The 16,759-nt window shown below is 50.4% G+C and overlaps 6 protein-coding genes across 6 annotated transcripts; 3 read left to right on the forward strand and 3 right to left on the reverse strand.

Annotated features, from left to right (window-relative positions):
• The first annotated feature begins 448 nt into the window (after window positions 1-448).
• B0J16DRAFT_365373 (uncharacterized protein) lies at window positions 449-4,931 on the forward strand. Its single transcript, XM_046130006.1, has 4 exons — window positions 449-714; window positions 791-2,077; window positions 2,135-2,467; window positions 3,025-4,931. The coding sequence occupies exons 1-4, from the start codon at window positions 553-555 to the stop codon at window positions 4,738-4,740; spliced, it is 3,498 nt and encodes a 1,165-aa protein (XP_045978075.1). The 5' UTR covers window positions 449-552; the 3' UTR covers window positions 4,741-4,931.
• Window positions 4,931-7,807, reverse strand: B0J16DRAFT_311791 (uncharacterized protein). The gene is made up of 3 exons (XM_046125010.1): window positions 7,525-7,807; window positions 7,340-7,476; window positions 4,931-7,283 (listed from the first exon to the last, which is right to left on the reverse strand). The coding sequence occupies exons 1-3, from the start codon at window positions 7,536-7,538 to the stop codon at window positions 5,050-5,052; spliced, it is 2,385 nt and encodes a 794-aa protein (XP_045978076.1). The 5' UTR covers window positions 7,539-7,807; the 3' UTR covers window positions 4,931-5,049.
• A 93-nt stretch (window positions 7,808-7,900) lies between these two features.
• On the forward strand, window positions 7,901-9,927 carry B0J16DRAFT_350782 (uncharacterized protein). The gene is made up of 2 exons (XM_046129094.1): window positions 7,901-8,401; window positions 8,448-9,927. Exons 1-2 carry the CDS (start codon window positions 7,980-7,982, stop codon window positions 9,700-9,702), a joined length of 1,677 nt encoding a protein of 558 aa, XP_045978077.1. The 5' UTR covers window positions 7,901-7,979; the 3' UTR covers window positions 9,703-9,927.
• Window positions 9,928-9,957: 30 nt separating this feature from the next.
• Window positions 9,958-11,814, forward strand: B0J16DRAFT_350783 (uncharacterized protein). Its single transcript, XM_046129095.1, has one exon. It carries the CDS (start codon window positions 10,110-10,112, stop codon window positions 11,616-11,618), a length of 1,509 nt encoding a protein of 502 aa, XP_045978078.1. The 5' UTR covers window positions 9,958-10,109; the 3' UTR covers window positions 11,619-11,814.
• On the reverse strand, window positions 11,815-13,327 carry B0J16DRAFT_350784 (uncharacterized protein). The gene has a single exon (XM_046129096.1). The coding sequence runs from the start codon at window positions 13,247-13,249 to the stop codon at window positions 11,858-11,860; it is 1,392 nt and encodes a 463-aa protein (XP_045978079.1). The 5' UTR covers window positions 13,250-13,327; the 3' UTR covers window positions 11,815-11,857.
• A 925-nt stretch (window positions 13,328-14,252) lies between these two features.
• On the reverse strand, window positions 14,253-16,264 carry B0J16DRAFT_274953 (kinase-like domain-containing protein; the record flags this gene model as incomplete). Its single annotated transcript, XM_046123691.1, has 4 exons — window positions 14,253-14,610; window positions 14,662-15,043; window positions 15,093-15,392; window positions 15,442-16,264. 4 exons carry the CDS (start codon window positions 16,262-16,264, stop codon window positions 14,253-14,255), a joined length of 1,863 nt encoding a protein of 620 aa, XP_045978080.1.
• Between the last annotated feature and the right edge of the window lie 495 nt (window positions 16,265-16,759).

A 16,759-nucleotide genomic window follows, 5' to 3' on the forward strand; every position in this document is an offset into this window, starting at 1 on the left:
CCTGGAGCATTCTAGACATGCTTCAGAATAGAAACTCAAATACGAGAAATGTATTTAAAGACTCTCCCTCCCTACTACTCAATGCTACGATTCGTCTTTTATTTAATTTCCTTGCAGACCGTGTCGTCTTTGGTTATAATAAAAGAACAAAGAGCACAAAGGACGCGCTGATACTATATTTGCACATCAAAAAAAGGTCGCAGTAGCAAACAAAAATAGGTATCTATTCATTTGTCGCTATTGCCACAGCAGGGAATATATGTAAAGAAAGCCTTTGCCCTCTTGTAACCTGTGTCAAACTTTTGGATACCTACCTAGGTAGGTAGGTAATAATCGTTATCTTTCGCGTTTGAGTCAAGACAATACCATTTTGTTTAAGTGGAGCCTCAGGCATCCACCATCCTCTTCCTGAGCTGACCCGACGGGGACTGTACTGTACCTACCTAGCCCGCGCCTGCCTCTCACCTAGCTTCGCCTAGCCTGTCCCAAACATCACCAATACCTTCGTTTCGCCTCACACGACCAGTTGCGCCCGTCTTCAACATCACAACCATGTCTGGAGACTCTGCTGAGGTGGCGGAGGATTACCGCCTTGCGCTGGAAGATCTTTCCGGCAATTTGCGCTTCGAGATTAGCAACCTGACTGTTATTGCTCGAGAGAATACTGAACATGCCCTAGCCATCGCGGAAGTTTTGCAGCAGCATATCCTCAAGGTAAGTTGTGACCCAGAGTCCTGTTCAAAAGGACGTATCCTTTCCTACTCTGTACAATCGCTAATCCCCGTTATAGGCGGCTCCAAGCAAGAAACTCCCAGCTCTGTACGTACTAGACTCGATTGTCAAGAATGTTGGCACCCCATACACGCTCTACTTCGGTCGCAATCTCTTCAAAACATTTATGGAATCATACGCCGTAGTCGATCAGCCCGTGCGTCGTAAAATGGAGGAAATGCTTAGAACATGGAAGGAGCCTGTTCCTGGATCTATGGACAGCAGACCTGTGTTTTCTCACGAGTTGGTGCGACCTATTGAGAATGCGCTCTTGAAGGCACGAGCTGCAACAATGCCCCAAGCGGGAATGATGCCTGGGCGACCGCGATCTGCTGTGCCGCATCGCGACACCCCGACACCACCTGGAATGAGACTCCCACCGGGTCATTCAGCTCAACAATACACATCAAATGGAGGACAGTCATTGAGCAATGACATTCGGAATCTAATTGTTGCTACGCAGGCGGAAGCCTCGAGGAACCCCCATGACCCTGGTGTTCAGACTAGATTAAGAGCACTTCATGACCTGCAGGGCATTGTGAACAGCACTAGCTTGCCCCCGGATCAGCTTGAGCTCATTAAGAACAAAGTAACTGAACTTGCTGCTGTAAACATGATGGCGCCTCTGACCCAAAGGCCTGCGCCTACTCCTCCTGTGCCTGTTCAAGCACACTCTATCCCAATGCCTCCAGTGTCCGTAGCCCATCCTCAGCCCGCAGCTCCGGCTCCGGCGCAAGAAGGTGTGACGCTTGATGCGCTATTGGGCAAGGGAGCGCTGGCAGCATTGATGGCAAGACAGTCGGCCACTCCTCAAAACTCGACACCCACTCCGCAGCCGCCTCCTGTTCAACATGAACCACCAAAGCCAACAATGCCTGCGATGTCTGCGATGCCAGCCATGACTATACCAGGTATGCATATACCAACAATGTCAGCAACACCGACCATGCCAGCAGCATCTACACCGGTGCCACCACCAGCTGCAGCTGCAGCAGCGCCATGGAGTCTCCTTGATCAACTACGAAAGTCAGGCCTACTGCCACCTACACCTACACCTGCGCCTACACCAGTACAACAAGGCGGTATCAATGTGGCCGCTCTCAAGCAACCCTGTCAGCCTTCCTTGATCCGACAGCTACATAACGACTTGGGTCAGCCTTGCACTCAATGCGGTCGACGCTTCCGAGACGATGAGGCTGGGAAGAAGAAGAAGATTGCCCATATGGACTGGCATTTCCGTGTCCACCAACGAACCAACGAGGCCGAGAAACGAGGCATGCACCGGAGTTGGTACGTTGACCAAAGCGTAAGTACCAGTCCCAGCTTCAAATCCCCTATATTGTAGTTACTAACAAAGATGCAGGAGTGGCTCAAGTCAAGAGAGGTCATCGACGTTGACCACGTCCCAACGACCGAAGATGTTGCCGCGCAGGCCGTTAAAGCATCGGAAGCCGCCAAGCCCAAGTACATCCCCGTTCCTGACCCGTCTCGTGGTATCAACCTTGTTTGTCCAATTTGCCAGGATCGCTTTGAGAATAAATGGCTCGACACTGCACAGGAATGGGTATGGCTAGACACAGTTCTAGTCGGTAATCGTGCATATCATGCTTCATGTCACGCAGAAGCAACACGGGATCGCGAAAATACACCGGTGCTGGGCAAGAGGAAAGCCGAGACGAGCATCGCGTCGCCCAAAGTACGATCTCTCAAGACTTCAGCTTAATATGACCGGAAGTCAGTGCATCATATACTATATCAACTTGGCGACAATCGGCGTTATGGAATTAGCATTTGAAAGAAAGGGATGGCGGCAGTTGCGCATTACATGGAGTTATGTCTCAGGGCTTTTTAGCATTTTTAGTCAGCCCAACTATTCAAAGTTGTCGCCTTGGTTTTGATGAAAATAAACTATTCTTCTTATATTATATCTCTGAGATAATTGTTTGGTGTTGATGTTCGTTCTTGTAAACCTGGTGGATGGAAGTTAACCAGTGAACTACCGGTTCTATGGAGCCGAGAGCGGGCCGCCGTTCCTGGATTGGTCCCCACGAATTCACTCTACGCGGACTTGGACCTGAACGCGTTCCAGCTGCGTTCCACTGTATTTTACGACTTAACGTTACTCCATAGGGCGTAGTGAGGTACAGCTTTCAACCTCTGGCAGCCAGCTTCGATTCTGCAAATTATAACTTTGGAGTCAACCAACAACCACACGACACGACACGAATTGACAACCGCTGCCGGGTTGCATAGCTAGTAAAGTTTACCCGTCATCATCCGGCCATCGGCCAAATTGCAGCGACCATGGCAGTTGACTGCCCAATCTGCAACAAGCCCGTAAAGCCGTCCGAGATCAACAACCACATCGACTCAGGATGCGAGAAATTCGTGATAGATAAGGAGAAGGATCCAACGCCGCCGCAGTCACAGACGCCTCAAAGTAATTCGCAAAAAAGAAACGCCTCGAATTTCTTCTCTACGCCCGCCCCGAAACGACAAGCTGCTTCTGAAAACCGAACAGCTACGTCGGTTAAGGAAGTTTTGCAGCCAATAGTAGGGAGAAAAAGAACGTTTGAAGAGGGCCCTGGCGATGGACTTGGAGGGAGCACAAAGGACGCCGACGACGCTACGATTAGGGATGCTGTCAACGGAACGAGTGGCTGGGATAAAGCAACTGAGCAGGATGGAAGAGTGACGAAAAAGACAAAGACACAACGAGCCGCGCCCTTGGCTGAACGAATGCGACCACGAACCCTCGATGAAGTGTGCGGACAAGATCTTGTTGGACCGACTGGCGTTCTACGATCCCTCATCGAGTCGAATCAAGTACCTTCGATGATTCTCTGGGGTGCGTCAGGAACGGGAAAGACTACAATAGCACGCTGTATCGCACACATGGTTGGCAGTCGGTTCATTGAGCTCAATGCCACCAGCACAGGGGTCAGTGAATGCAAGAAGTTCTTCCAGGAGGCGACCAACGACCTCGCTCTTACGGGCCGCAAGACGATTATCTTTTGCGACGAGATCCATCGCTTCAACAAGGCCCAGCAGGATGTGTTTCTCAAGCCCGTCGAGGCCGGCACTGTAACTCTCATTGGTGCTACGACGGAAAACCCATCTTTCAAGGTGGCAAGCGCTCTGCTCTCACGTTGTCGTACATTCACGCTCCGGTCCCTCACAACTGAGGATGTGGTGCGTATTTTGCAGCGAGCGATCAAGGAGGAAGAGGCGGTATATCCATCAACACCACTTCTGGATGAAGCCATGGTCACATATCTTGCCCGCTTCGCCGATGGCGACGCTCGCACTGCTTTGAACCTCCTCGAATTGGCTCTTTCACTCACGAAACGTGATGGTATCACTCAAGAGGATATCAAGGCCGCTCTTACGAAGACCCTTGTATATGACCGTGCAGGAGACCAACATTACGACACCATTTCTGCCTTTCACAAGTCTGTACGAGGAAACGATGCCGATGCGGCACTCTACTATCTCGCCCGCATGCTTCAATCAGGCGAGGATCCTCTATTTATTGCCCGGCGCATGGTTGTCATCGCCTCTGAAGACGTCGGACTGGCAGATAACACCCTCCTGCCTCTCGCAACGGCTACATATACAGCTACTCAGCAAATCGGCATGCCTGAAGCACGCATTCCTCTCGCACACTGCGCCCTCGCATTGTGCAACGCGCCGAAGAGTACCAAAGCGTACCGCGCTCTCAACAATGCCTACGCAGCTCTTCGCGAACCAGGTGTAGCCGGTCTACCTGTGCCTCTGCATCTGCGCAATGCGCCTACACGACTCATGCGTGATATGGGATATGGAGCTGAATACAAGTATCCACCAAACTACCGTGATGGACGAGTGAAACAGACGTATTTGCCCGATGACCTTGTTGGGCGACGTTTTGTTGAAGACCGGGATTTGGGTACAGAGGTCGACCCGGATCTTGAGATGGGTGGAATATGATTCTGCTGATCGGATCTAGAATAGACTGGATAACAGGAAAAGGATAAAAAGCGTGGTATGCATTGTATAGGAGTTCGGATAGGTTTGGGTACCCCATTTGTGGGGTTTGTAATATTATACTTTTACTATAGGACACTCAGGTCGAGATGATAGTCTCGCCATTATAAGTCGTAACAATACGACAAATCTTCTCATTTAATCTGTTGTAATATACCATGAGCGATGCTCGATGACCATGCTGTTCGCTATGTAACGCCTATAAACCAATGCTCAAAACGCCACCCCCATGCTTGTTCGTGTGTCAAATTCTTAATCATCCTGGGTCAAATCTATAAATCCAACATCGCTCACCCGAACAACGTTCGCTCTGACCCCTTTACGCTGCAGAGTTGCTGTCTCCCTAGCTATCAACTCATCGCGCTCTTCGGCGTCTACCTCGACCTCTTTGAAGAAACCAACAGCACTGGCCCTCGGGATGAGTAACTTCTTCTTCCGCGCAGGGACAGGACTGGGAGTTGAGTTTCGGTTTGGTGGAAGAGACTCTTGTTGTCGCTTGCCAGGAGATGTGGAGGAGCGGGAGATGAGGGACGAGAGTGGAACAAGATCAGATGATGAGTCGCTATCAAAGTCATCGTCAAAAGCTGCCTTTGTTTTGGGCTGTTGCCTGGGAGGTGAGTGCGGAGGTGGAGGCTTTGTGAGAGAAGGCTGAGAGCAGCTCGCGTTCTTGGACTTTCTAGTGAACATGTCCATAGAAGTCTGCTTCAACTTAGCTGGCTGGGACGACTGGGAAGAAGCTGCTTGCATCGAACGTATGCTATTCCGGGTGGCACCTTTCAACCTTTGCGGAGAACCGCCCGAGACAACCGTTGTACGCATCGTGTCAGACTGTCGCTGAGAAGCAGAGGCACGAGCTCTTGGCGGTGGTGATGGCGAAGGGGGAGGCGACTCTGCTGCACAGGGCGGACTAGATGTGATAACAATCGCCTGCTGTGGTCCGTCTGTAGAGCTTCGGGTCCTAGGCGTCACCTGTGAGCTGGCAAGTGACCAAGGGGTTGCAGTCTGCCTGGTGTGGTTCTCCAAGGTGGACATAGGTTGCTTACTTGGCTCCAAAGGCGGCGGTATTCGTAGACGGCGGGTTCTTGTTGCACGGGTCGGCGAAGTGGATTTATCTTCCTTTGTAACAGTCGTTTTTGTAGCTGCCGTAGATGTAGCATGAGGCTTTGTCGCTCGCACAAACTTGTTAAGTGCACCAGCCGGCATCCCTGATTTCGTCTTATCGGTTTTCTTCGCTCTCGGTTGTTTTGCTTCGCGAAGGCCCCCTTCTCGAATCTTGGCCTTTATCAAGGCCTGCTGAACAGCAGATGGCTTGCAGGTTTCTGCTAAGGCGTTTATTACCCAAACACCCAGTGGAAGGGATGGATCGTATGGCTTGCTCCGACTCTTTGCGTTTACAGGCTCTTCAATGTTTTCTGTGTCTTCCACTTCGTCATCACTGTTTAATGCAAGCCCGGTTCGGGCTTGTAGGATTTCTTCTTCCTCTTCCTTGGACAGGTCGATTGGTACAACATCAATTGGAACATGTTGTAGTCGAACAACGGGGACCATATCGTGGTTAACATCCTTTTTGGCAATCGTGACGCCTTTAATTAGTCCGGCATGGTCTTCCCCCCCTGCAGCTTGAAGCTTCTGGACAAATGCTGCATGAGATAAGACTTTCAAGAACTTCAAGGCACCTATTCGGTAGTCCCAGCCAAAGACTTCGCGGGTAAACTCTCGTAACTCCTGGGCCTGGATCTCGCCTTTCTGATGTACCTTTTCACGAATCCCATCCAAGCTCTCCAGAGGTGAAACAACAGGGTGTGTGTAGTAGCGCAGGATCTTGAAGTCAGGAAATGTTTCTGGGATCACCAAGGCCTGACTTCGTCGTTTGAAAAAGCCCTTTTCGTTGGTGCGTAGTTCGTGTATCAAAGAATTTCTCCAGGCCTGAAGCGCGTTCTTATCTGTTGGCTTTAGACGACAGAGCTCTGTACCAAACCCAGCTTTGGCGGCCTCGAGAGCCACCTTGACACCGCACCCAGGAAGCCCATCAGGACTGTAGTCGCCGCCGCTCATCAAGGCAACTAGCACCATGCCCTCCCGATCAAGACCTTGCGATCCAAGCTTTAGCTTTTCCGCATCGAGAAGCGAAACGTGTGTCGGTTCCGTGGCCCGTTTCGACTCCGGTGACCATTTTCGCAAAACTTTTGTGCATCCAAACATCAGAGCATCAACATCCTCAGTCAGAACCATATCCACGATTCCATGTTGCTGTAGCAAAGCGCATTCTGCCTCTGCTTCTCCCGGCGCATCGTGAATGGTGCAGCCAAACAGTCGAACCAGCCTTTTTGCCTGTGCATTTGCAAAAGAGCTGCCTCGGCTGGATTGCTTGTTGCGCTTGATTGCGGGCTTGTAAGGGCCGTCGAAAACGAAGATAGGCTCGACTGGACATGCTAGGAGGCGAACGAGACGATAGAACAAGGTTCGGATTTCAGGATTGGTGCCACCTGGGTTTCTGTTAGAAGATCAGGTAGACAGCACTTTGGGTATATGAAATATGTACCTTGAGCTGCCTGATTTTGGAATTGCCAGATCGCAACGTCAATAGCAATTCGCAAAGGCCGCCCATGCTTCTCCAAAGACTCGGCGGCGAGTTTAAGCAAGGCGACTCGATCACCTCCACCAATTTCTTGATGGATCCTGAAAGAATTAGAAAGATTACAGTAATGAGTATTCAGGAAGTCTTACCCCTTGATACCCATTTCAACTTCAAGAAGCCCACAAGAACCCTCGGTCTGCCCCTTCAATTTGATAGTCGATGATGTATGAAGGTGGAAGTTCACGGTCTCGGCCCCACCATGGGAATTAGCAGAAAAGCTGAGACCTTAGCTTAGGAGGAATGAAATAGAGAGCCTAGAGCCGATCCAAGCTCTAATAAAATGGCTAAATTATTTTCTCTTATGTTGGTCGAGTCAAGTATTCTGACCTCCAAGGCCCACGTCGCTGCGGTTACCACAGCCATATGTTTTTGTAGGCGGCAGATCGGCGCTATAAACGCCGACGTTTAAAGATGCATCAACCAACCAGCGTGAGGTTGCACGGCTGCGCCCAGACCAGGGTATCTCTTTCATCCAACGTCGACAATCAAAGACCAAAGAAATATTAGAGGAAACACAGAAAAATTTCACGACGTCTCATCAGCCATGGCCTCAGACGCGGCATCTACTACGCTCGCACATAGAAGTGTCGCTAGTATTCGTGGAGGTGCTCCTCAGGGGCCTGGTCCCTCTACTCCACACACTCCAAACCGCTCTTCTGTTGCACCCGTACCCAGCTACGGCTCACCATCAACCATTCGTGCAGATGACGAGGTTATCGTTGTTGAGATAGGATCACGACACGTCAGAGTTGGGTTTGCTGGCGACACGTCTCCTAAGGCAGCCCTTCAGTGCAGCCCAGAAGATCAACGCCGAGCTGGAGACTTTCGAGGTTGGCAACAATCAAAACCGGCAGCTGGACTGCAATGGTCAAAGGAGCATGAGTTTTGGCGATATGATTTGAGAGAAATTGAGCTCGGTGCGTTTCAGGATAAACTGGAACGTATACTTCGCGATGCTTTCTCAAGGTAGGTTGTTTCTAAAACTGAATGAACGAGTACTTACACAAAAAAGATACCTACTCATTGACTCTCGGCCAAGGAGGATTGGTTTAGTACTGGATTCTGGTGTACCTATACCGTTGTTAACGGCCACTTTGGATATCATGTTCAACAGATTTCAGTCACCAACTGTGTCGCTAATGTCGACGCCGACCATGTCAGCCATATCAGCAGGTGTCCGATCTGCCCTAGTTATAGACATGGGTTGGGCAGAGACTGTGGTCACCAGTATCTATGAATATCGGGAAGTGAAGACCACGCGCACAGTTCGAGGTGGCAAAGCCCTTCTCGATTCACTCTATACGACCATGGAGGACTTAATACCAGGGGAGCACGACGCTACCAAGAAAAGAGCGATTGGTTTCAAAGAATGCGAAGATACCATGTGCCGGCTGATGTGGTGCAAGCCATCAGAGTTCCGTTCAGCCCAACGACAGTCGACTCAGCTGGAAACCGTGGACGAGCAAGAAGAGATTGAAGCCGAGTCAGCGCAACCTGGCCTTCCAACTGGGGTTGCCCAAATACCCATCAACACGGCATCTCGTCCGTTGACGGTTGACCTTTCTTTTGAGAAGCTCGCAGAGATATGCGATGATACCTTCTTCGATCCTTCAGCAGACCGGGCGACATTTGACGACGACGAACTCCCACTGCACCTCCTCTTATACAAGCATCTCTTGCGGCTACCGCTGGATGTGCGCGCTATCTGCATGTCGCGGATCATGTTTACAGGAGGTTGCTCCAATATCTTGGGTATTAAGCAAAGAATCATCGACGACTTAACGGCTATCGTGAAGAAACGAGGATGGGAACCAGTATTTGGGAAAGTCGTGGACAAACACAGAAGCACTACCAGACTCCATCGACAATCTAGTACCACATCTCCAACAGAAGGATCACCACCTTCATCAAAAAACGAAGACGAGCATGCCCCGTCTCCAAAAGGCGCAGCCGATACGAAGCACGAGCATGATCCAATTGAAGCAAAGGTTGAACGACAGCGAGAAACAGTCCCACAGATGAAGGGCCAAATACGCGTAGTCAAGACCCTTGGCCCCTGGATTGGTGGTAGCTTGCTTTGCCAACTCAAAGTGCCCGCTATGGCAGTAATTGACAGAGAAGCCTGGCTACAGCATGGTGCGAATGGAGCTTCTCGACCAAGTGAAGTTGATTACAAGGTGCAACAGAGACAGAGCATGCAGGCAGGAGGATATGGTCGTGGAGGACATCATGGTAACTGGACTTTGGGTGTCTGGGGCTCGATATAGAAGCCTTGATCCAGTTCAGATGATGTGGAATATGACAAAACATATAAATTGTTTTGTGTCTTATGCTTAAATGGTCAAGATTTCTGATGGTATGAGGATTCGACGAAGTGCACGAGAACTGTAGACAAGCAAACCCAAGTCACCCACCTACCAGTCCGGCACATTACACAAGCAGATACAGTGATTGATAAGCTCAATTGACTTGATTGACATGTTTTCTCCTTTGCCAAGAATAAAGACGTTCCAATATGATGATGTTGATAATACCGTGACGGTCCGGGACGGCTCGGGTAATTGCATTAAGCAAGCTCTCCACTGTTAAGGCTTCGACCCCAAACTTGCTGATCAGCTCCAAGTACCTCAATCATGCTTCATATGAGCTGCTCACTCACAACTCAGCAGCCGCCATGAACAGGACATTATCGGGCCTGCGGTGTCGCAATTTGCAGCCGAGGCTATTAAGGACTCACCCAGCTTTGACTCGTAGCTTCGCAGACGCCAAGCGACCACCATCAGCGCCAAAGCCTATTGTCGATATCAAGCACATTCGTCAACATGCAGACCTTTATCAGCAGACTTGCGTAGAGCGCAATTATCGCAAACAAGCACAGAACCCAGCTAAGATTCTAGAGTTGCATGCGAGATGGCAGGATCTTCAGCGACAAGGCCGCGCGCTGCGTGAGCGATCAAATCTATTGAGGCGACAACTTGCGAACCCGGCTACTAGCAGCGGCGATGAGGACCTCAAGGAAGTGCGACAATTGACCCGTGAGCAAATTCAGGACGAGGCTCGACAACTGAAGCAGAACCTCTCTTCAATTGAGAAGGGAGAGTCTGAGGCAGTTACGCAGATGGAAGAGCTTGCGCTAGAACTACCCAATCTCACTCATCCGGATACTCCCAAGGGAAGTGAGTTTGAGGTGATGAGCTATATCAACGATCCACCCACTTTCAAAGAATCTCCCGAAGACAAGATTTGGCGCTCTCATGTTCACATTGGAACTGAGCTTGGAATCTTCGATTTTGCCGGAGCTGCTACTGCTTCAGGATGGGGCTGGTATTATCTTCTTGGTGAAGCTGCTCAACTTGAGCAAGCTTTGATTCAGTTTGCTCTTGCGACAGCGACCCGTCATGGTTGGACACAAGTATCGCCCCCCAGCATGGTCTACAGCCACATTGGTGCGGCGTGCGGATTCCAGCCTCGTGATCTGAACGGCGAACAACAAGTCTACACAATCGCTCAATCTGCTGACGATGCTGAGCGTGGTGTCCCCGAGATGTGCCTTACTGGAACCTCCGAAATCGCTCTTGCGGGAATGAAGGCCAACACCACCATCGACTCCGAGGACCTTCCCCTTAAGCGCGTTGCCGTCTCCCGCTGCTATCGTGCTGAGGCTGGTGCCCGTGGCGCAGATACCAAGGGCTTGTACCGTGTACACGAGTTTACCAAAGTCGAGATGTTTGCTTGGACAGCACCAGATGAGGACGCGGCTCAGGATATCTTTGATGAGATGCTCGACATGCAGACCGAGATTCTCCTCTCACTTGGTCTTCACTGCCGTATTCTTTCAATGCCATCCCATGATCTAGGCGCCTCAGCAACCCGCAAGGTCGACATGGAGGCCTTCTTCCCTAGCCGCCGCGACAACTGGGGCGAAGTCACATCAGCTAGCATGTGCACCGACTACCAAACTCGCCGTCTCGGCACAAGGACCCGCGTCGATGGAAAGCTTGCCTTCCCATGGACCGCCAACGGCACTGCTCTGGCTGTTCCCCGTGTGATAGCAGCTCTGTTGGAGAATGGATGGGATGAGGAGGCCAAGACTGTCGCCGTACCAGAGTGCCTACGACCTTGGATGGACGGTAAGGAGAAGATCGGCCTCGGTGGACGTCGCTCAAGCGTGGACCGTGTGTAGGCTTAGGTCGAAAGGAACGAAGCATGGCTTAATTCCGTGCGTGTACGAATTGAGGATCTACAGAAGGCATGGATGCTATGGAAATGGTTATCTTTTTTAATACGAAGGCGGGGCGTGGTCTCCAGTCGAATTCAAAATATCAGCTTCAAAAAGACTCACTCAGCGCTGTGACAGTCTGATACGTATACGGGCATGTTGGTGCGTATATATAGTCTATTCTCTATGCGAAGACATATTCATCACCATACCAAATGCTTCACCTTCTTCTCCCAACCTGGCATCCGAAACTCCAATCCTGGACTTCCCCTCCACCGATACCATCCACTCATCTTCTTCATCGCCCCAAGCCATCCCAATTCTCTTCTCCTCCACGTTCTACCTCGTGTACCATCACCTCGATGCTGCACCACGTACACTCCTCCATCAGACGCCGTTGTCAACCTCGCCTCTCCACGCTCTGGATCTCCACTGCTGTGATATTCCCGTCTTCGTGGTGTTCGGTTTGCTTGAAATCGCTTATTGTGATCCAGATCTAGGATTTCGGTCGCTGCTACTTCCATCCACACATCCAAGGTCCGGAGGTGGTCGGCATAGATGACGAGGAGTGCTATAATCGAACACAGGCCTGATGCTAGCCAGAACACCCAAAACGATGATCCTTCGGGTCCGTATGAACTCTCGATAGACAAGATTCCAGATACAACCGTTAATGGAAGTAAGAGACCACCCAAATATGCTATGCGATCAAGACTTCGCGCGTTCGCGTCCTTGGGTTCGTCTTGCGCCTGTTGAGCATGTGCTTGAAGAGCTACTGTCACTGAGATCTGGATACGTCTTTGAAGACGTTCCGCAAGGTTTCCCCAGTCGGCGGATGTGATGCTGCTGAACTGACCTCGTCGTTCCATGCTTCTTGCGTTATCGGCATTTGTTTCGAGAGCGCGAGCGATAGTCCACTGGACGTCCACCGAGTCAGATCCCAGAGGAGGTAAAGAGTCGAGCTTCTGAAGCCAGGTATCGTATATGAGCTCTGCTACCAGGTCTTCTATGGGCCGAAGCTCGACGAGCGTCTGCCACAGGGAGTCTTCCAGCGCGGATCTTGTTGGGGGACGTTTCCCCTGTTTGCTTCTGTCTGGAACAGTATTGCTTGGAATTCTTGCAGGTCGATGGGGTCGCGATGATAATCGAAATGGAAGGCCGTCTAAAAGGAGAATAGGAAGTCGTTCTTTGACCATGAGCGATGCACGGCAGATCCTAATCCCCTCGTCTTGATCATCACCACTCTCATCGTCCTTGTCTTTGTTGTCGCCATCACCAGCATCCAACCTTTTTCTCCTTATTTCCGTCTCAGGAAATTCCCAAATCCATCCTCCCTTTTTCTTGTCCAGTTCCATCCCAAGCAAGACGCCCATGTCGCATTCGCCCCTTACAAGAGCAATCCTTTTCCAGCCCGGTCTTTCCACTGCGCCCATCTCTTCTTGGAACTCCTCAGCTGTGAATATTTCCTTCTGTCGACAGTTCTGGGCATTCCATTCTAGGATATATGGTCTGCTAGACCCGGGAATGACCCGATCTGAGGATCGCCTGCGAGTTGTCCGGTGTCGAGGCTCCGGAGCCGGAGGATATCGTGACATCTTTGCTCCTATCTTGTTTCAGTGAGTTCAAAAGGGCCAAATCAATCACTCTGAAAGAAAAGGTCTGGCCAAGGATTCTGTCAATTATTAACTTTCTGAGACTAACTTAACCCCGATATGGGGGAGTTTCACCCTTTTGAGTCTCTCGCTATAATTCTCTCCAAAGCCTCATGAGCACAAGTCTCGTCATGCGAGAAGTTCACAAAGAATTATTTCTCCATATTTTTCCAGGTAGATGTCCTCAATCCTGAGCTTTTCAGGGTTCGGGAATGTCTCACTAGGCAGATGTTCCTCTAAGCCTCCATAAGCAAGTGTTCAGGTATGGTCATGTGCCAACTTCCTAGGCGCAGATGACCCAAATGGCGAAGGAATCTCAGCACGCGACATTTTTACCTGTAGAGTGTAATTACATAAATAGCCTGTGACAACTTCTCGACGGAACCCGAATCCCACGGGGTTGTTCCTGGATCTGTTGGGGTAGGTAAGCCCAAGGCATGTCAATAGCATCTTCATCTGCTTTCTCGACTCCTGTCACTTGTACCGAACATCCAAGACATGCCACCAATTCTGTCTTTATCAAAATAGCCATCGTTCGTGCATGGCTCGTCATCTTTATTGAACGGTAACTTTACATAAAATGGCTCTTTCCCGCTCTTCCCGTAACGCCAGACCAGACGCCATTTTAACAGCGACAACTGTAGATAGGATGTGGAGACTTCCTGTTTCGTCTCTTTCATTCTTCCCCCCTTCGCTCCCTTTTCTTGCCCCCACATCCCCTTTCTTCCGTTGCTTTCTCTCCTCTCTCTCCTTCTAACCAGCGGTCTTCCTAAGGAGTGTCAAGTGTGTCGAATGACTGAAAAAGAAAAAGAATAGACGCCCCAGTGCAAGAATTCCAGATCGTAATCCCATGCGTATACGTACGACAACATGTCCAATCGATGATGAAGGCTAACCAGTAATGAGAATGTTTCGAATTTCTTCAGTGGAAGTCTGCGTTCCAAAATCAACGGTGGTGATCGTCGTCACCATCGTGATGTAAAGTGACACTGTTAAACTCTAGAAATGGGTCGGCAATTTCACCACCAGGAGTGGCCAGTCCGCTGTCCAAAGGCACTCCCTTTAGGTTCATTGCCCTTGAACCTGAAAGATCAACACTCTCGCTCTCCTTCACGTTTCGGAAGTTGACGGTATCAACTCCTCGTCCAGCATGGGGGACGATCGGTGGCTTCATGTGGCGAATCAGTGCCCATTGTGTTGTTCTAAAGAATGGATGCGCCTTGATATCTGATGCACCAGCTCGGGCGCCAAGTCGTCGGTTCTCGTCTTTGATGAGTAGTTTCCTAATCAAGGACTTGCAGAGGCTGTGGCGCGGTCAGAAACAGTCAGAGCGAACTCTTTCACTTGAGACTTACTTGGAGATCTGTGGTGCACCGGCATGGTCGGGGAATGGAATATCTTCCCTCAAGATGTTGGCGAAAGTTGCGTTACGGTTCTTGCCCTTGAAAGGCGTTGTACCGTATAGCATTTCGTAAATAAGGATACCTAGGGTCCACCAATCGACTGCGCTTGTATGGCCACTACCCTTAATAACTTCCGGAGCAATGTACTCCTCTGTGCCTACAAAAGAGTTGGTTCGGAAGTTGGCAATACATGAACGTGTGTCGATGGTTGGTAAGGCATCCGTCCGAGCTCCATTCTTGCCAACGATCATGGTCGGCTTGCCACCAGGGTCTGACTGCTTGGACAAGTCAAAGTCCGAAAGCATAATATGGCCCGATTGGTGAAGTAGAATATCTACAAAAAGGGTCAGCTGTGCATTTGTAAGCACGATCTCGCAACATACTCTCGGGCTTCAGATCTCGGTAAATAAATCCCATAAGATGCAGGTACTCCAGCGCTGCAGTCACCTCAGCAGCGTAGAATCGAGCGTCCTCTTCGGGGATGCATTTTCCAGGGCGTGTTTGGAGAGCGCGGAAGAACTCGCCGCCACTGCAATACTCCATACACAAGTAAAGGTAGTCTTCTGACTGGAATGAGTGGTATAATGTGACAATGAAGGGGTGGTTGCTTGTCGCGAGAATTTCCTGCTCGGCGAGAGCTCGCTTGATCTTGTTTCGCTTGATCATCTCCTTCTTACTCAGTACTGTAGATAGTTAGTTATAGTCGCAATTAAAGGTCTGACATTGACGTACTCTTCATGGCATAAAGCCTACTACTCTTCTTCTCCCTCACAAGGTAGACTTTACCAACGTCTCCCTTTCCAATAAGCTTTATCTTGTCGAAACTAGAAGGGCTAACTTCAACGTTTCGGACCTTGATCGAATTGGAACTATAGGTTCGACGGAAGGCCATTGACATGTTGGGAGCTGGTAGAGCAGCAAGAACGTCGTCTGGGTTGGCGTGCTTGATCGGGTCTTCAGCTTGAGAGGTCTTGGCCGGTTCTATGAGGCCAAGCGCGCCAGAACTTGTAAGAAGAGGATCCTTACCAAGCTCGGCAGTCGCAGGGCGTTCATTGTTAGGGTCATTTTTGGAGAACAAGCCTTGAGCGTTGGGTGCGCTGGCGACTCTTCTAAGTCTCCTGGCAAGCTCCTCTTTGGTCTCGCTGGTAGCTTGGTCGGTTGTGGTGGTGCCATCCGGTGCTTGGATCTTCAGACTTGGCGTATCCGGGGGGCTCGGGGGAACAGAGTCGGAATTATGGTGACGCAGTCCTGGTTGGCCTTGATGGGCAAAATAAGGGTTCGCGTGAGCCGTAGGGCTCATAGCCTCCTCCAACTGGTTGCCTTCGCTTGCCACGGTGTGCGCGCGCAGGCGGCCAACTGTATTACTAAAGAACTTGGTGTGACGAGATTTCGAGGGATCGGGTGTGGTAACGGTCGAGCTCTTTTCCTTTTCCTTTTCTTTATCCTTATCGCTAGAAGCACTGCCAGTACTACCTCCAGTGTTCATACGGAAGAAATTGCGCAAACGGTGGCTGACCTGGCCGCCGGTGCCATTCGAGTTCTTTTGGGACGGCATCGCGAGACTTAGAAACGGCCGGGTAGGTGGAGACGGAAAGACTTGGTAGGGTTTTGATTAGAGATTCGCTGCCATATTCAACGGCTAAGAGGTGATTGAAGATGAATAAAAGATCGGCGTGAGGAAGAGCGGCAGTATTGATAAAAAGGGAGGAGGGAGGAGGAAGGAATGACGCTGGCCTTGAGACCTGCTATGGGTCCTGATGAATTGGATTGGAAATGGAACGGGCCATGCATGGATGGGGATGCTCGGGGGGCGGCGTCGGAGCTTTCTGCCTGAGGCATGACTAAGATTTCCATCGGCGTACTAGAAAAAGCAACCGCTAGAGGCATGGAGACGGAATGACTTGATCACTTTACGCTGATCAAGACCAGCATCCAGACTACTTTATTTTGGCGCCCCAGGTCGTAAAACAGTACGGCGTAGCTAATCTAAGCTCAGCATCCCTAGGCTTAGCTTGGGACTTAGGTACCTCTTCAGCGGCTGTAACGCCTC

Source organism: Fusarium flagelliforme (assembly GCF_020744385.1).
Source record: "Fusarium flagelliforme strain FIESC 12 MPI-CAGE-AA-0113 chromosome Unknown B0J16scaffold_8, whole genome shotgun sequence".
Classification (NCBI taxonomy): domain Eukaryota; kingdom Fungi; phylum Ascomycota; class Sordariomycetes; order Hypocreales; family Nectriaceae; genus Fusarium; species Fusarium flagelliforme.